The sequence below is a fragment of the Lynx rufus genome, unplaced genomic scaffold (assembly GCF_022079265.1).
Source record: "Lynx rufus isolate CCGP_SWC_20201006 ecotype Redwood Valley unplaced genomic scaffold, mLynRuf1.p SCAF_21, whole genome shotgun sequence".
Lineage (NCBI taxonomy): Eukaryota > Metazoa > Chordata > Mammalia > Carnivora > Felidae > Lynx > Lynx rufus.
The window spans coordinates 6924118-6938381 of NW_025814836.1; the positions used below are offsets into that span (position 1 = coordinate 6924118).

The 14264-nt window shown below is 54.4% G+C and overlaps 1 protein-coding gene across 1 annotated transcript in view; it reads right to left on the reverse strand.

The window, feature by feature from the left end:
- The window catches only part of KLF13 (KLF transcription factor 13), a 50963-nt gene extending 37071 nt beyond the window's left edge, over positions 1-13892 (reverse strand). The window contains exon 1 of the mRNA XM_047086854.1: positions 12919-13892. Coding sequence (XP_046942810.1) covers positions 12919-13510 — 592 coding nt within the window. The 5' untranslated portion in view covers positions 13511-13892. The remainder of the gene's footprint in view (positions 1-12918) is intronic.
- Positions 13893-14264: the final 372 nt, after the last annotated feature.

Sequence of the window (14264 nt, forward strand, 5' to 3'; positions counted from 1 at the left end):
GCTGGGGCCACAAGGCCGGTGAGGGTCACCCCACATGCGGTGCCAGAGGGTGGGGACATGAGCTGGCACCTGTTTCAAAAAAGTAGTTCTAAATTGTCTGTTGTTGTTTGTTCTGTTCTTTTTTTTTTTTTTCCTTTTTCAAAAGAGAAGGCAGCAAAAACGTTCATTTGGGTACCCAAGAGCATCACTGTAGTGGGTGAAATTCTGCTCCTGCAGGTTAAACACACAGACACACACCACACAGACACATACAAACCCTACCCCCACGCAACACAGATGCATACACCACACATTCATACGCCACACATTCTACTCACACACACACTCCTCCTCTCCTCTGAGGTCAGCATGCCCCAACCTGCTTTACAGATAAGAACCCTGGCCAGCTCAATCTGTTCTCACTCCAAAGCCTGGAGTCCTCATCAACATTCCATTTAGTCCCTCTGTTTAAATGACAAAGCATAATCAGGCAAAAAGGACTTTCTCTGATAAAAACACTGAGAGGCTCCCTCAGGAGCTGACTGTAACACTGGGCACACAAACTTGCCTGCTGCTGGGAGGAGAGGGCAGTGGGGTGGGGCCCAAAGTCCAAAGCCCAAATTGTTAGGACTGACAAAGGGCACACAGACGCACCGGATTTCTGACAAAACTCCCAAATGGATTAGGGCTTTGAACTTTCAACACTCTTCAATGCCATTTCAACACCTTTGTGTTTTTTCTTCAACATCATAAAAAATGTAAATCCTTCACCAAGAAAAAAAAAATCTAATTCTACGGACATCCTTGAAAAAGGTCTCATACAAAGGGAGAAAGGATGACAAGGCTTCTCAGTGACCAGGTAGGGAGGCTGCCCAGCAACTGACACAAAAATCTGGAAAAGCTGAAAGGCACAGTGCATGAACAGGTAACACCAGAGACTCACCACAAATAAATGCAACAAATATAGACATTTCCTTCAGTTTGGGGTTGGTGGACTCCCCCCCCCCCCCGCCCTCCCCCAGTGATGGCAACAGTCCCGCTGCAGGGAAATGCTTTCGACACAGGTACACACAGGGTGTTGGCCATGAGGCCACAGGGCAGCCCGGCCCAACCCAGCAAGAATTCAGCCTATGTGGAGAGAAGGGGACCCAGGGGCCCTGCGTGCCCAGGATGAAGAAGGGACTCTGGATGCAGGCCTAGGTGTGAACTGCAGAGCAGTTCAAAGGACACACCACCAGCCAGGGCCACCTGGATCACCTCTACCGATGATAAAACAAAGGAAGTCAACTTTCAGCCTTCCAATGTACTCACCAGGCTCCTCCTCGATAGGGGCAGGTGACTGTACTGGGTAATAGACAGGGGGATGAAGCAGAGAGGCCCAAGGAAGCCCCAGGTAAAGGGCAAGGCCTGCACAAGAACCTGGGGCTGAGCTTCACCAGCACCTCCCAGGGCCCTGTGTGGCCTGGCACTCCCTCAGACAGCCAGCAGGGTGGCAGGAGGCCACCCAATCTGGCACATCCAGCCCAAGCTACGCACATATGGGCAGTTACTGTTTAACAACAAACACGCTGAAGCGTCACCTTGTACCAAGACGTAAAACTAGTTCACACCTTGGCCTCCCAGGAGAATCTGGCATCGGGTGAAAAGAGCACTGCTTAGGCTCAGAAAGACTTACAGGTCTCTCAGAGGACTTCTGGAAGCTCCAATTATGGGGATCTGAACACCCCAAGATAAGAGAGGCATCGCCCCCAAATTTTCCACGGAACATAATCAACCTCAAAACCAGTACAATCTTGGTGTGGTGTTTACATGAGTGCTCCCAGGGCCTGGACCCTCGCCAGCTGGCACGGCTGTCGGCAGTGGGGGCCCTTTGTGCCACCCCCACCCTGCCTCGCCAGGGCCTTGCCATAGTCTAAAAGAAAAAGTCAATGAATCACTGGAAGAAATGTTCTTCCTATGAAGGGAATATAAATGTTTATTAAGAAATTATAGGAACCAGGTCAGTCATTTTGGTATCTTAGTCACTCCAGCTAATTAAAGAAAAAATCAAAACAGAACGCCATCCCAGAAACTTGAGACAATGAGAACTTCTCTTGCCACAAGCACTTTGAGCCCCAGCTCCGCCAGTTGCCAAGGTGACCCACTGTTTACCTCTCATTGTGTAGGAGGCTGACAGCCCACCAGGCTACCTCCCAGGGAAGAGCTGCCAGGGCATCCCCAGAGGGTGCAAGGAGGAAGCCACAGCCGCCCCACAGGGTCTCCCAGGCTGAGCCTGGGCTACAGCACAAAGGAGAGGTATCTTCACTGGTTCTCCTCAAGTTCCTGGGGCCCTACTCCCCCAGTACACCCTCCTGCCTTAGTCCTGTGGGCTGGAAACCCCTGACAGCAAGTTAAAAATGTGCTTAGTCCTGGGGTGCAAGGAGGGAGAGGAGAGGAGAGGGGGAAGGGAGGGGGAGGAAAAAGAGGAGGAAGGGAAAGGAGGAGGGGGAGAAAACGGAGAGGAGAGGGAAGGGGGTAAGCAGAAGGGGGGGAAGGAGGGGGGAAGGGAAGGGAGGAAAGGAAAGGAGCAAGAGAAGGGGGAGGTGGGCGGGGAACAGTAGGAAAGGGGAGAAAGGAGGAGAGGAGGGGAAGCAAGGAGCAGGAGGTGGTGGTGGAGTATGAGAAGTGAGGGCACACCAGGTTGCACACTCGGCTGGGTAGGCAAAGAGCTTCCATGCACCTGGCCTCATCCAGGCCTCCATACCAGACTGTCTGCCCCAGTGAAAAAGGTCAAGGGCAGAATGGCCTGAGAAGGAGAACTCCACCAGGGACCTGGACTGCACACCCTCCAGCTTGGCTCCTGGGTCCCCACCCTATCCAGCACATACTACTCCCTCCTTCTCTGCTCTTGCAAGGCTCTGGCTTTGAGGTGATACAGCCCCACTGGGGTTCATGAAGAAGAAACCATCCCTGCTGCAGCCTGTACCACCTGGCCAGATGCCTTGTGACTGGCTTACTTCCAAAGGAACAATCTCCTGAGCTTTGGGGGCAGCTGACAGTGCATGCGCACGCGCGCACACACACACACACACACACACACACACACACAGGCACACACATAAATACCTGTCTTCTGAGGCCATGGTGCAGTACTGAATGTGGGACAGAAGGGCCTGAGTGTAGGAAGGAGTCTCAGCTCAGATTCAAGGAGACCAGTGAGATCAGGGAAAGGGAAATGAAAGTGGAAGTTTTTCAAAGGCTAAAGTTAGTACACTTCAGAATGAGGCAACCCATCCAAAGCAAAATGCTAACATGTAACACCCACCAACCATCAAGGAAGAACAGCTTCAAATCAGAACCTAGAAGAAGCTGAGGCTGGATTTCCTTTGAGACCCAAAGACCTAACAGCAACTCAAGACAATGACCTTTGTGCTCACCACCAGGACAGCATAAGGCCTCCAATGGCAGACCCTAGCCCCACCCCAACAGAGAGGGCATGGCATAAAATTCTGATACTACATCTCCTCAGGATAAAAGACAGCATCCTGCAAAGCCCCTGGACCCTCCTCTTCACCCCAGAGGCCTATGGCCAATCAGCAAAGTAATTTTAGAAAGCAGGACATGCCATGCAAGCAGCCAAAAAGATGCACTCTGGAAAAGACTAGGAAACCTTTGGAAACTGCCCTTAACACACAGGGCTGCAAGCAGGAGTCCCTTCTGGGTCCCCACAGGCTGCTATGAGGGGCCGCCTCCTCCACCACACCATTCAGAGACAAAAATGGCAACTGATGAATAAGCACAAGGAAATCCAGAATGTGAAGCCACTGGAAGGAGCAGGCAAGATCTCCATGATGGGATGGAGAGGACCAGTGCATGGTGTCTCCAGGGCCCAGGTCCCCACCTACCCCGCCACCCGCCATTCAGTATTCCCGGACCACGGAGGGGTGTGGGGAGAGACATGGGGACCACAATGAATAGTGGACAAACCAGATGTGGCCAGTCAAGGGAATGAGGCCAACAGGCAGTAAGGCAGGGAAGCAGACAGCAGAATGTAAACTAAGACAACAGACTGCTAAGTAGCCAGATTGTCCATCACTTGTTACAAGGGCAACTATGTAATTAAAAAAAATAAATTAACATTTATTATTTCTCCTTCAATGAAAATACATTTGAGTTTGTTACCGGTAAGATGTCTGAGGTGCACCCATGGTGCCAACCCCCAGTTCCCAGACCCTTCCCTTAATCCCAGACATGGTCTTGAACAACTAGCCCAGCCAATGGCCCAGGTCAAACATCACTCTGTGCCAAGGACACACCTGGGCGCCTAGGCCCCTACTTCTCTCTCCTAAAGGGCTGAGCTCTAAGACTCAAGTATGTCTCTTTCTGTTTCCTCTCTTTCCCAACACTTCCTTGCAAAAACCTCTATTCTTGATCTGCCATTAACTAACTTCTACCTCTAGCCCCAAACCAAGTTCCCTTTATCCTTTGTGTGTGTGTGTGAGCAAGCATTTATACCATAAAAGAGAGTTAAAGACAAGTGAAAAAGTCAGAGAGAAAGTGTACAGGGTCCTACACATACTCAAGGAGAATGACATCAGTCCTACTAACACAAGAGTGTCAGAAGGCCCCAATTTAGGCCCTTGACCACCAGCCAAGCTGTCTAGCCATCGCCTTGCTGATACCCCTCCACGTCGATGTGGTGGTCCTGGGTAGGGAGCAGGAAGCCCCCTGAGCTCCTCTAAGCCCACTTCATCCTCTCCCCATTCCCAAGCTTCCTTCCAACTGGCCCCATGTTTGCAGGAGACAGCCATGTCCCAGAACTCCACCTTCAGAAGCTCCTGGGACAGGAGCCCAACAAAGTGATTTTTAATTTGGGCCCCTATTTCTTGCAAAGCTCTTCCATGATGTTCCCTGGGCTCTAGCTCCAAGGAGATGAGCTTATACCCTGTGCTCAGGGGACCATGGGTCACCCACCCATGCAGGAAGGCCACACCCCTGTGGCAGCAGCACAGGGACATTTAATCTGAGGCATCAAGCCTCAGTGCTTTTCCAAACAGGTCACCTTGGGACAGACTGGCCAATCGCCACGGAGTGTGGCCAAGTTCCTGGTTAGCAAGTATTTTTGTGTGATGAACTTCAAAAAAGAAAAACAATAAACAGACGCCCCCACCCCCAACACACACACCCCAAAATAAAAACCTGTACCCTCTGTTCTGTTTGTCCAGGATGATGTTAGTTAAAACTATGGACTGGTCAAGGCTGCTCCCCCGACCATGCACACGATGTCCAACAGCAAATGGGATAATGTCCAGGCCCTGGGGCAGAAGGGGAACAGGAGCTGAATGGAAGGCACACCAGTGCCAGGGCACACTAAAAGGGGCAAGGGGGATAGCAGGGCAGATGACCAACCTCTTTACCACAGCCTAGTTTCAGCTGAGGGGACTCCATGCCTCCAAGAAGGCTGACTGGCACAGGGCTGATCCACAGATGTTGGAAGACGGGATTGAGATCAAACTGAGTAAATGAACCAGAATCACAGGTCCCATGTAAACACGTTCCGGGCTTGGATGCAACATCAAACCAGAGAGCACATTTACGTGTGTGTAAGTGTAGCCAAATGACAGAGCTTTTGGTTGGGTGAAGATTTCTCTGTCTTACATCAAGTGCCTAGTGTCAAGTCACTGTCAAAAGAGTAAAAAATTAGCATTTGAGTCTCCATTATATTGACCTAGAACAGGGGAAGGCCTTCCAGGCTCAGGGTCCCCCCCAGGGGCCATGGCAGCCAAACCCCCACCACCCCCATCCTAGTCCCATCACAGCAGTCACTTCTCAACTGCCAAGCTGGAGACAACACTTCAAAGTTTATTTCCATTTTGACGGGAAGTTGACTTCTCAAGAAAATGACCCCACTTGGCACTATGAAAGGGAAGTAAAACAGGCTTGGGTGTGTGAACTTAGATCAATATTTATTTTCTTCTGGAAAGCATGTAGAGACCCACCAAGATCCTAAGGGTATCACTGGCTGCAGGCCAACGCCGCCCCCCCCCCAGGCCTGGGGGATGGGTCACCTGTGGCCACAGAGCCAGGGTGAGCTAACTAAAAAAAAGGCTATAAGTACCATCTGGAAAGACTTTCATTCAAAATAAAATCAGGGCGTGTTGTTTGTTTGGGAAGGGAGCTCCTAAGACTAGGCTGAGCTGTCCTTTGACTATAAAAGGACTTCCAACAGCAGGACCCAGAAATGCCAGCACTTGTCCAGTCAATGGACTTGTCCAGTCATAAGATGAAACAGAAACCTACCAGGTGGACCAGACAGAAGGGGGCTGAACAGAGATGGGCAGACACTGCACCTGCACCAACACAGCACCTGGCTGTACATGCAGGACCAGCAGCACCCTAACCCTCCAAAAACCCAGTCTTGGAGTGTCACCCTACCTACCAGTTACTTATTATCAGGAGGACTGTGTCCCTTTATAGTGAAGAGACCTGGCAGACACCACTTTAACCACGTATGTGATCCAGCAATCAGACAACCTGACCACACGAGCCCCCACTGTGGTGCGTGCAAGTGCCCAACATTATATGACCTGTGTCGTATTTCCCACCAAAAACTGTTTATGCTAAATCTAATCAGGGGGAAGCAATCTGACAAATCCAGACTGTGGGATGTTCCACAAGACAACTAATCTGGATCCCTAAAATGCCAATACAACAAAAGGCCAAGACTGTCCCAGACTAAAGGAAACTAAAAAGACATGCCAACCATACACAATGTGTGATGAACTGGATTCCAGACCCTACATGGGACATCTTGGCGATCATTAGGAGAAGTGAATATGGACTGTATGTTACATAATATGTACTATTTAAAGAGAGAGGAGAGATAGGCAAGGGAGAAAATACAGTAGAGAAAGGGAAAAAAGGGATAAAAATAAAAGGGTGACAAATATTTAACTGAGGAGTCTAGAGGAACGTATGAGCGTTCACTGTATTACTCCCTTAACATTTCACAATAAGAATTTGTGAGGGAAGCAGTGTGCTTGGGACAGGAAGACTTCTAAATACCAGGAGGCACCTGCCCTCCCCTGGAACACAGGTCCAGGCAGGAAGAGCAGCCAGGCACAGCGGGCAGACCCAAACTCAGAAGTGTGGCTGCCCAGGCACAAACCTCAGCTCCCCCTTCATTTGCTGTGTGACTGTGGGCATATTTCTTAATCCATCTGGGCCTTGGCATCATTATTTGAGGACTAGTAATAACAACAGTACCTATTTCATAGGGTCCTGTGAAGACTAAAAAGCTTATGAGGAATGAATGCAAACAGAACAATGCCTGTCCCTAGCAAGCAGCCTGCTATTAGATACAACAGAGAGCTGAGTGTATCATCCCTGAAGTTTTCATTTCAAAAATGAGTTTAACTGCTTTCTTAAAGCATAAACCAGACACACTTTAATAGTGCCCTGATATGTCAAGACCGCTGTTACAAACGTCAGTTATTATAGAATGCAGGCCTAGGGGACTACTGAGGAGGACTACAGGCCCCTCCACAAACAGCGCCACATTCGTTCCAGCACAGTGTGGCTGGGTTGGGTTTCTTGAGTTATAGATTTAGATACACGTGCATACACACACATATACATATTAATAACTTGTTGGCTTATTTCCTTCCTTGGTTGTAGCTGCTATCTTATCTCCCCTTTCCCCTTTTAACTTGCTACATCTAGGAACCTAACGACCAACTCAATTCAGAATAAGGTCAAAGCAAACAGGCCCTTACAGTGTTGGGGCTGTCATGAGCTCATTTCAGTGAGCAGACTTCACAGTGCCAACTCTGAAGGGGCGGGGCTGTCTTCCAGATTTGAAGCCTTGCACATGGTACCTCTGGTTAAGTCAAGGGTGGTCCTGTCAGATTGCTCACACAGGAAGGGCTCCAGCCCTCTTTTAGCCAGGGGAGGGACAGTTTCAAAAGGCATCACATCAGTCCCTCCCCCAGTGCCAACAAGCCAGGAGGCACTTCAGGGTGCGAGGGCACAGCTGACTGCTGCAGGGGTTGAGCCCTTACCCAGGCTAGGCTGCAGGGTAAGCCAAGTAAAGATGGCAGGAGAGGGACACCTGGGTGGCTCAGCAGGTTAAGTGTCTGACTTTGGCTCAGGTCATGATCTCACAGTTTGTGAGTTCAAACTCCACATCAGGGTCTCTGCTGTCAGCACAGAGCCTGTTTCGGATCCTCTGTCTCCCTCTCTCTCTCTGCCCCTCCCCCCTCAGTTCTCGTTCTCTTTCTCTCTCTCTCAAAATAAGTAAATAAAAAAAAAAAAAAAACAGATGGCAGCAGGAGAGCTGGTCTGAGCCGTGAGAGAGTAATGGTGGTTTTAGGGTTGTTTTAAATGTTCTCAATATGATGATCTCACATGTGCAAAAGAAGAACTGGAAGAAGTAAAAAAAAAAAAAAAAGTCAGGGGGCGCCTGGGTGGCGCAGTCGGTTAAGCGTCCGACTTCAGCCAGGTCACGATCTCGCGGTCCGTGAGTTCGAGCCCCGCGTCAGGCTCTGGGCTGATGGCTCAGAGCCTGAAGCCTGTTTCCGATTCTGTGTCTCCCTCTCTCTCTGCCCCTCCCCTGTTCATGCTCTGTCTCTCTCTGTCCCAAAAATAAATAAAAAACATTGAAAAAAAAAAATTTAAAAAAAAAAAAAAAAAAAAGTCAGCAACACAGCAGGAACTTCAGTACTGGGGAGACCAAGACCTCCATCTATTTCCTTTAAAAACATAATGTGCTATTTCCTTTAAAAACATAACATGTCTTTTAAGTTAACATGGTAACTCCACAATGCATGTAAATGCTGTCTACACTACTATCAATAACACTGCCAGGTCTCAATCCTACAGAAATGCCAGCTCCTCTGCACCAACACACATACTGGATTCTACTGCCACAGGCATGAAACGATAAAAAATGAGAAGGCAACATAACTATCCTTTCAAGATAAAGGCTAAACAAGTTGTGGTACAGTCACGCAGCCACACCTGGGAATACCATGCAGCCCAGATAAAGAACGAAGGTGCCTTGTTAAATAAGCACACAGAAAAAAAGCCTGTGGTAGAATATATTTGCTAGGATCCTACATGTATAGTTTTCAGATGTCTGTGTGGATGCACACGCATGCATACATGCAAATCCACTAAAAGGGTCTGTAAAGGGAGACACCAACAGGAGGTGATAGTGGTTAGCCAGAGGAAGAGAAGGCTGGCACATTCTGTCTACACACTTCTGCATTGTTTGAAGTTTCACAACTGGCCCACCGGCAGCCTGGGACTATGAGGGAGACGGGACGGGACCCACCAGTGTGGATGTGTCCCGAACAAAGTGCTGGCCCTCTGCCAGCATGGCTTTGCCCTGGGTGAAGGAGATCCCCGCCACTCACTCCCTGACAGGCTGCCTGTCCAAGGCAGCTGCACCAGGAACCACCTTCGAGGGGTACATGGGAGGAATGTGGTTAGAAACCAGGCTCTATAGCCAGAGTTTGTGTTGGGGGAGGGGACCTAAATACCCTGAATACCCTGCCCCAATAATCTCACTCATGATCAAATCCCTTGTTCGGTGGCTAAACTTCAAACTAACCCCACCCAAATTATTACAGGAAATGGCTGAGAATGCAATCTTAACTCTACCTCCACCTCCAAAAAGAGGGCCAGGTGACCAGGCATGTCTCTGGATGTCTGCAGGAGGGAGGGGCTGTACACAACACAGTGCCCCCCTTTCCAGCAAGGCCCCCAGAGCTGCTGAAATGGGCCCAGCTCATACAGCATGCAATTGGATTTTTAGCTCCCAGTGCTGCAGGGAAAACAGGGCACAGAGACATTCTGAAAATGATTCTTTGCGGGAACAAATAGGTAGGAATGTATTCAAGGCATCTCTGCCAAGAAAGACTGAGTGGCCATTACTGCTGGGGACCCGCCAAGCCCCACCACTCCAGACAACAAGCAGGAATCTCCTGGCTGGCTCAGGTGGAGATCTGCCCTCAGAAGGCCAGAGGCCTTTCCTTCTCAAAGTCCTTGAATGTTCACATCAAAGCCCTTCAGCCTCCAAGAAAACATGTTCCTGGTCTTGCTACTCCCCAAGGCAAGACTTAGCAAATTCCCAGATCTGGGCTGGAAATTCTGATTACCTAAATAATAAGTGCCTTAGGAAAAAAAAAAAAAAAAGGCAGCTTGGGTTGCAAAAATGTGAGTGTCTTTGTTTGATCACGTGTTTGCTTAACATCAACAATTACCTAAATGTGACAGGGTAATCAGTCCTCAGGACACTGCCACACAACTAAGCAGGCCAGGCAGCTCTGGGAGATCGCAGCAGTCAGGGAAGTCCAGGTCTCCCCAGAGTCAAGGCTGAGGCTTGTACTTCCCAAAGGGTTCTCAAACACACAGCCTCATTTCCCACAGACCTTCCAAGTGGTCAGGCGAGACATGACCAAGCTGCAGGGAGGTCTGGGGACCCGTCCTTGGTCACAGAGCTAGACAGAGCAAGTTGTGAACGGCTTTCTTGGCTAAAGTGATTTTGATATTCACCCTCTGCCATGAAATTGCTGCAGGTGGGTGGGTTGGGGGGTGGGGGGGTTGCTCCTAGTGGAGTAGAGGGCCTGGTATGACCTGAACCATTGTCGGCAGAGACCCCCCAGAAAGCTGCTGGAAGCACACAAACCAAACCACAGCTATCTCAGAACCGGGGGCTGCTGCTCAGGTCTTCCCAGGGTAGCCTGGCCCCTTGGTCACCCACTGTGGCCTGTGGGCTACCCCTGTCTCCTCTACGAATACCAGTTAATTATGTTCTGCACACTTGGGGGCAGGCTGGAAATGGGCTCCCTAGTCATGCCCTCCACCAGAAGCTGAACCAGACTCCCTCCAGAGGTGAGTTCTTGGTTCATAATCAGATTCACCTGGGGCACCACTTAAACTGTAGTGTTTGGCTGAAGGTCAGTATTTGGGACCTGGAAATCTACATCTCCTCCAGAGGTAGGGCCTCATGTTTCTGCACACAGGGACGGCAAGCCCCGTTCCCTGCTCTTAGACACAGCACACTACAGTCAGAGTGTTGGTTCCATCCTCTTCTGCTTGCTTCGGGTTTCAGAACACCCCCAGAGAGGCTGGGTTCCACCCCACTGCGGGAGACCCGAGTTCTCATTGCCTCGGAGCAATCATCTAGCCAAGCGGCCCACTCAGGAACACTACAGCCTGGATCAGGGGGCAAGCAAACCCAAACGCTATCCTCCAGCTAAGGCCCCCATCCAAGCCTGCCCTGTCCGTGACAGCGAGCCCCGGCCCTCAACCAGCCCCTCCACAATTCTCGAAGCCGACTAGCCGAGTGGAAAGCCACCGTGAAACAGGATGCAGAGAGTCTCCTATCCTTAAATTACCTGCTCAGTACTGGCCTCGCCCCCGCAAGGAGGTCCTCGAGCCACGCCCCATGCACTGCCCCCGCCCCCGTAATCTGGGTGCTACAGGATCCGAACGTAGTTTGGCCCCTCCTCCACGGCCACACCCACCCTGGCAGTAAGGTTCCCAGTCTGAACCAACACCCCTACACTAACCCCACCCCCTATCTCGGTCCACACACCCTAAATTCCGACTGAGAATGAGTAGAATGGCCCCGCCTTCACCCTCGACCCCACCACCGGCCGAGCTATCTGAGGCGGCCACAGCAAGGGACCAAAACCGCGGGGGCAGCTTCTGAGGTAAAGGTTTGTCTGAGATCCGCTGGCCTTGACACCTGCAGACCTGGAGACAGCTCAGTTCCAAATTTACCAGGAGACGGGGGTCCTTCAGCTCCAGGGTCTTCAGGACTGCAGTTTTTAGCTAGCTCCCGAACTATTGTACAAATGTGAAGTCTAAATCTTTGGTAACAAGGTAACAGTATATTTATACGGGTTTTTTAACCTGCTCCAAATGCGAAAGAATTAAGTGTACCAGAAGACTTAAAGTGAGCCCAGAGGAAATACACAATTTTTTAAGCCAAACTGAAAGAGAAAGGTTACCATCCCTTAAAACATTGTTCCCACCTTTGTGTTTAAAAAAAGAAAAACAACTACGAGGTCCCTGGTCCGCTAAGGCCGCCCGTCCCGGTACTGGTGCCGCCCGCACGCATCCGGCACCCGGCAGGTGAGAGCAGGGCCGGGAAGAGGGAGGCGCACACGACCGGCAGTGAACAGGGCGCTCCTTTCTGGAGAAAGCGCCCCCAGGCCGAGGAGCCCCCTCGGGTCGGGCGCGCCCCCGCCGGCCGGATGGGCGGGGCTCCCACAAAGAGCCTCCGGCGGGGAACCGGGGCCGCCACCCGCGTCGGCCGCCGCTGGCTCTGGTTTGGACAAATTAAACCTTAGAGCGCTGGAAAAATTACAGGAAGAGGAGAGTGAAGAATGTGCCGAGTGGCTGGAGGGAGCCCTGTCCCCGCGTGAACTTCGCCCGCCGCTCGCCCGGGCCGAGCCGGGCGGGTCCCTCCCATCCCGAGCGCGCGCCCGGCCGGCGAGGGAGGGGCCGGCAGGGGAGGGGCCGGGCGAGGGCACCCCGCCTCCCCCGCGGCCCCGGGGCGCCCCCACCGCCTGTCTCCCGGAGCAGCACGCGCGGCCCCCACCCAGCTCGCCCGCACCTGCTCGCGCCGCCCCCCGGCCTCGGCGGGGTCTACGCCCGCAGCCCAGATGACGACATCCGCCCCCGCGGCCCCGCCCGAGAGTGCCCGGGGAGGGGGCGTGCCCGGCGGGGGCGCGGTCGCCGGGCGGGCGCCGGCTCCCAGCTCCCGGACCCGCCTCGCTCGGCGCGCGGGGCCGACCGCGGGACCGTGTGGCGGGGGGGAAGGGGCGAGGCCCCGACCGTTCCCGGCCCCACCGCCCCTCGCGCCCGGCCGGCGGCTCCGGGGGCGTGGCCCGGTGGCTTGCGCTGTCCCCGTCCGCGCGCTCTGGGCGCCCGGGCGGCCCTACTGACCTGTGTGAGTTCTCAGGTGCGCCTTGAGGTGCGAGGATTTCCCGTAAACTTTCTCGCAGCCCGCGTAGTGGCACTTGTGCTTTCTCTGCGGGGATTCGAGGTCGGCGCGACTTCGGCCCCGCCGGCCCCTTTGTCTGAGGCCGGGTTCGCCGCTCCCCGCGGGCCCTGGCTCCCGCTCGGGCTCCAGCCCCGCCTCGAGCTCGGCCTCGGGCTCGCTCCACGCGGGGCTGAGGGGCGCGGCCGCCGCACCTTCGCCGCCGGGGCAGGCGGGCTCGGGGGCGGGTGGCGGCGCAGGCGGCAGGCGGCAGGGGGTCCTCGCCTTCCGGGCCGCGGCGCCCTCTCTGCGCTCCGCCGGGGCGGGCGCCGGCGCTTGCTGGTTGAGGTCCGCCAGGATCCGCGCCACCACGAAGAGCGAGGCGCTGTCCTTGCCGTCGCGGCGCTCCTCGACGCGGGGCAGCGTGGCGGCGACAGCGGCGGCCGCGCCTTCGGGTCCGGGCTCCGGCCCTTCCCGCGGCCCGTGCACAACCGCGCGGCTCGACATGGACACGAGGCACTCGGCGGCGAAGTGGTCCACATAGGCGGCGGCTGCCATGCTGCGGTCTCCGGCCGGCGGGCCGGCGGCACTGCTGGTCGCTGCGAGTCGTCAGCGGCGCATCCGCACCCACGGCCTCCGGAGAGCGGGCGGGGGGCGGGGGCGCGGCGCGCCCTCTCCGCGGGCTGGGCTAGGCGCGCAGCCGCCTCTGCCGTCACCCGCGCGGCTCCGCGTCCGCGAGGCGCCCGCCCGGCCGGGCACCAAAGAGTGAGCGCATGGGGGGCGCGGGCCCGTGGGGTCCCCGCGCGGCGTCAGAGGCGGCCTGTCCTAAGGATGCCGAGCAGCGACGTTAGTGACTGTCTCGCCAAGTCGCGGCCGCAGCCTCGCCGCGCATTGTGGCAGGCGGGACAGCCGCCGTGCGCGCCGCGGCTCGGTGTGGGCGGCCCGGCCCCGGGGGTGGGCGGGGCCGGGGCCACATCTGGACCCGACGTCAGCCCCCAGCCACATCCTGGCGGCGCAGGTTACAGGCGGCGGCGGCCGCGGGGAACTGCGCGCGCGGAGGGGGCGGGGATCCCAGAGCGCGCACCGTCAGGATACAGCGGTCGCGCGCCCGCGCCTGGGGAGGGGGCGTGGCCTAGGGCAGGGGCGGACGCCGTTGGTTCGTAGGTAGGCGGCCGGACCAATCCGGGCCGCAAGAAGGACCGGCCCGGCCTCGGGGCCTGCCCTCGCCAATGGGCGTGCCCTCTTGGCCGGCGGGAGGAGGAGCGGAAATTTGAGCCGGGAGCTGGGCACGCTGACGCAGGACGTCCGAGGG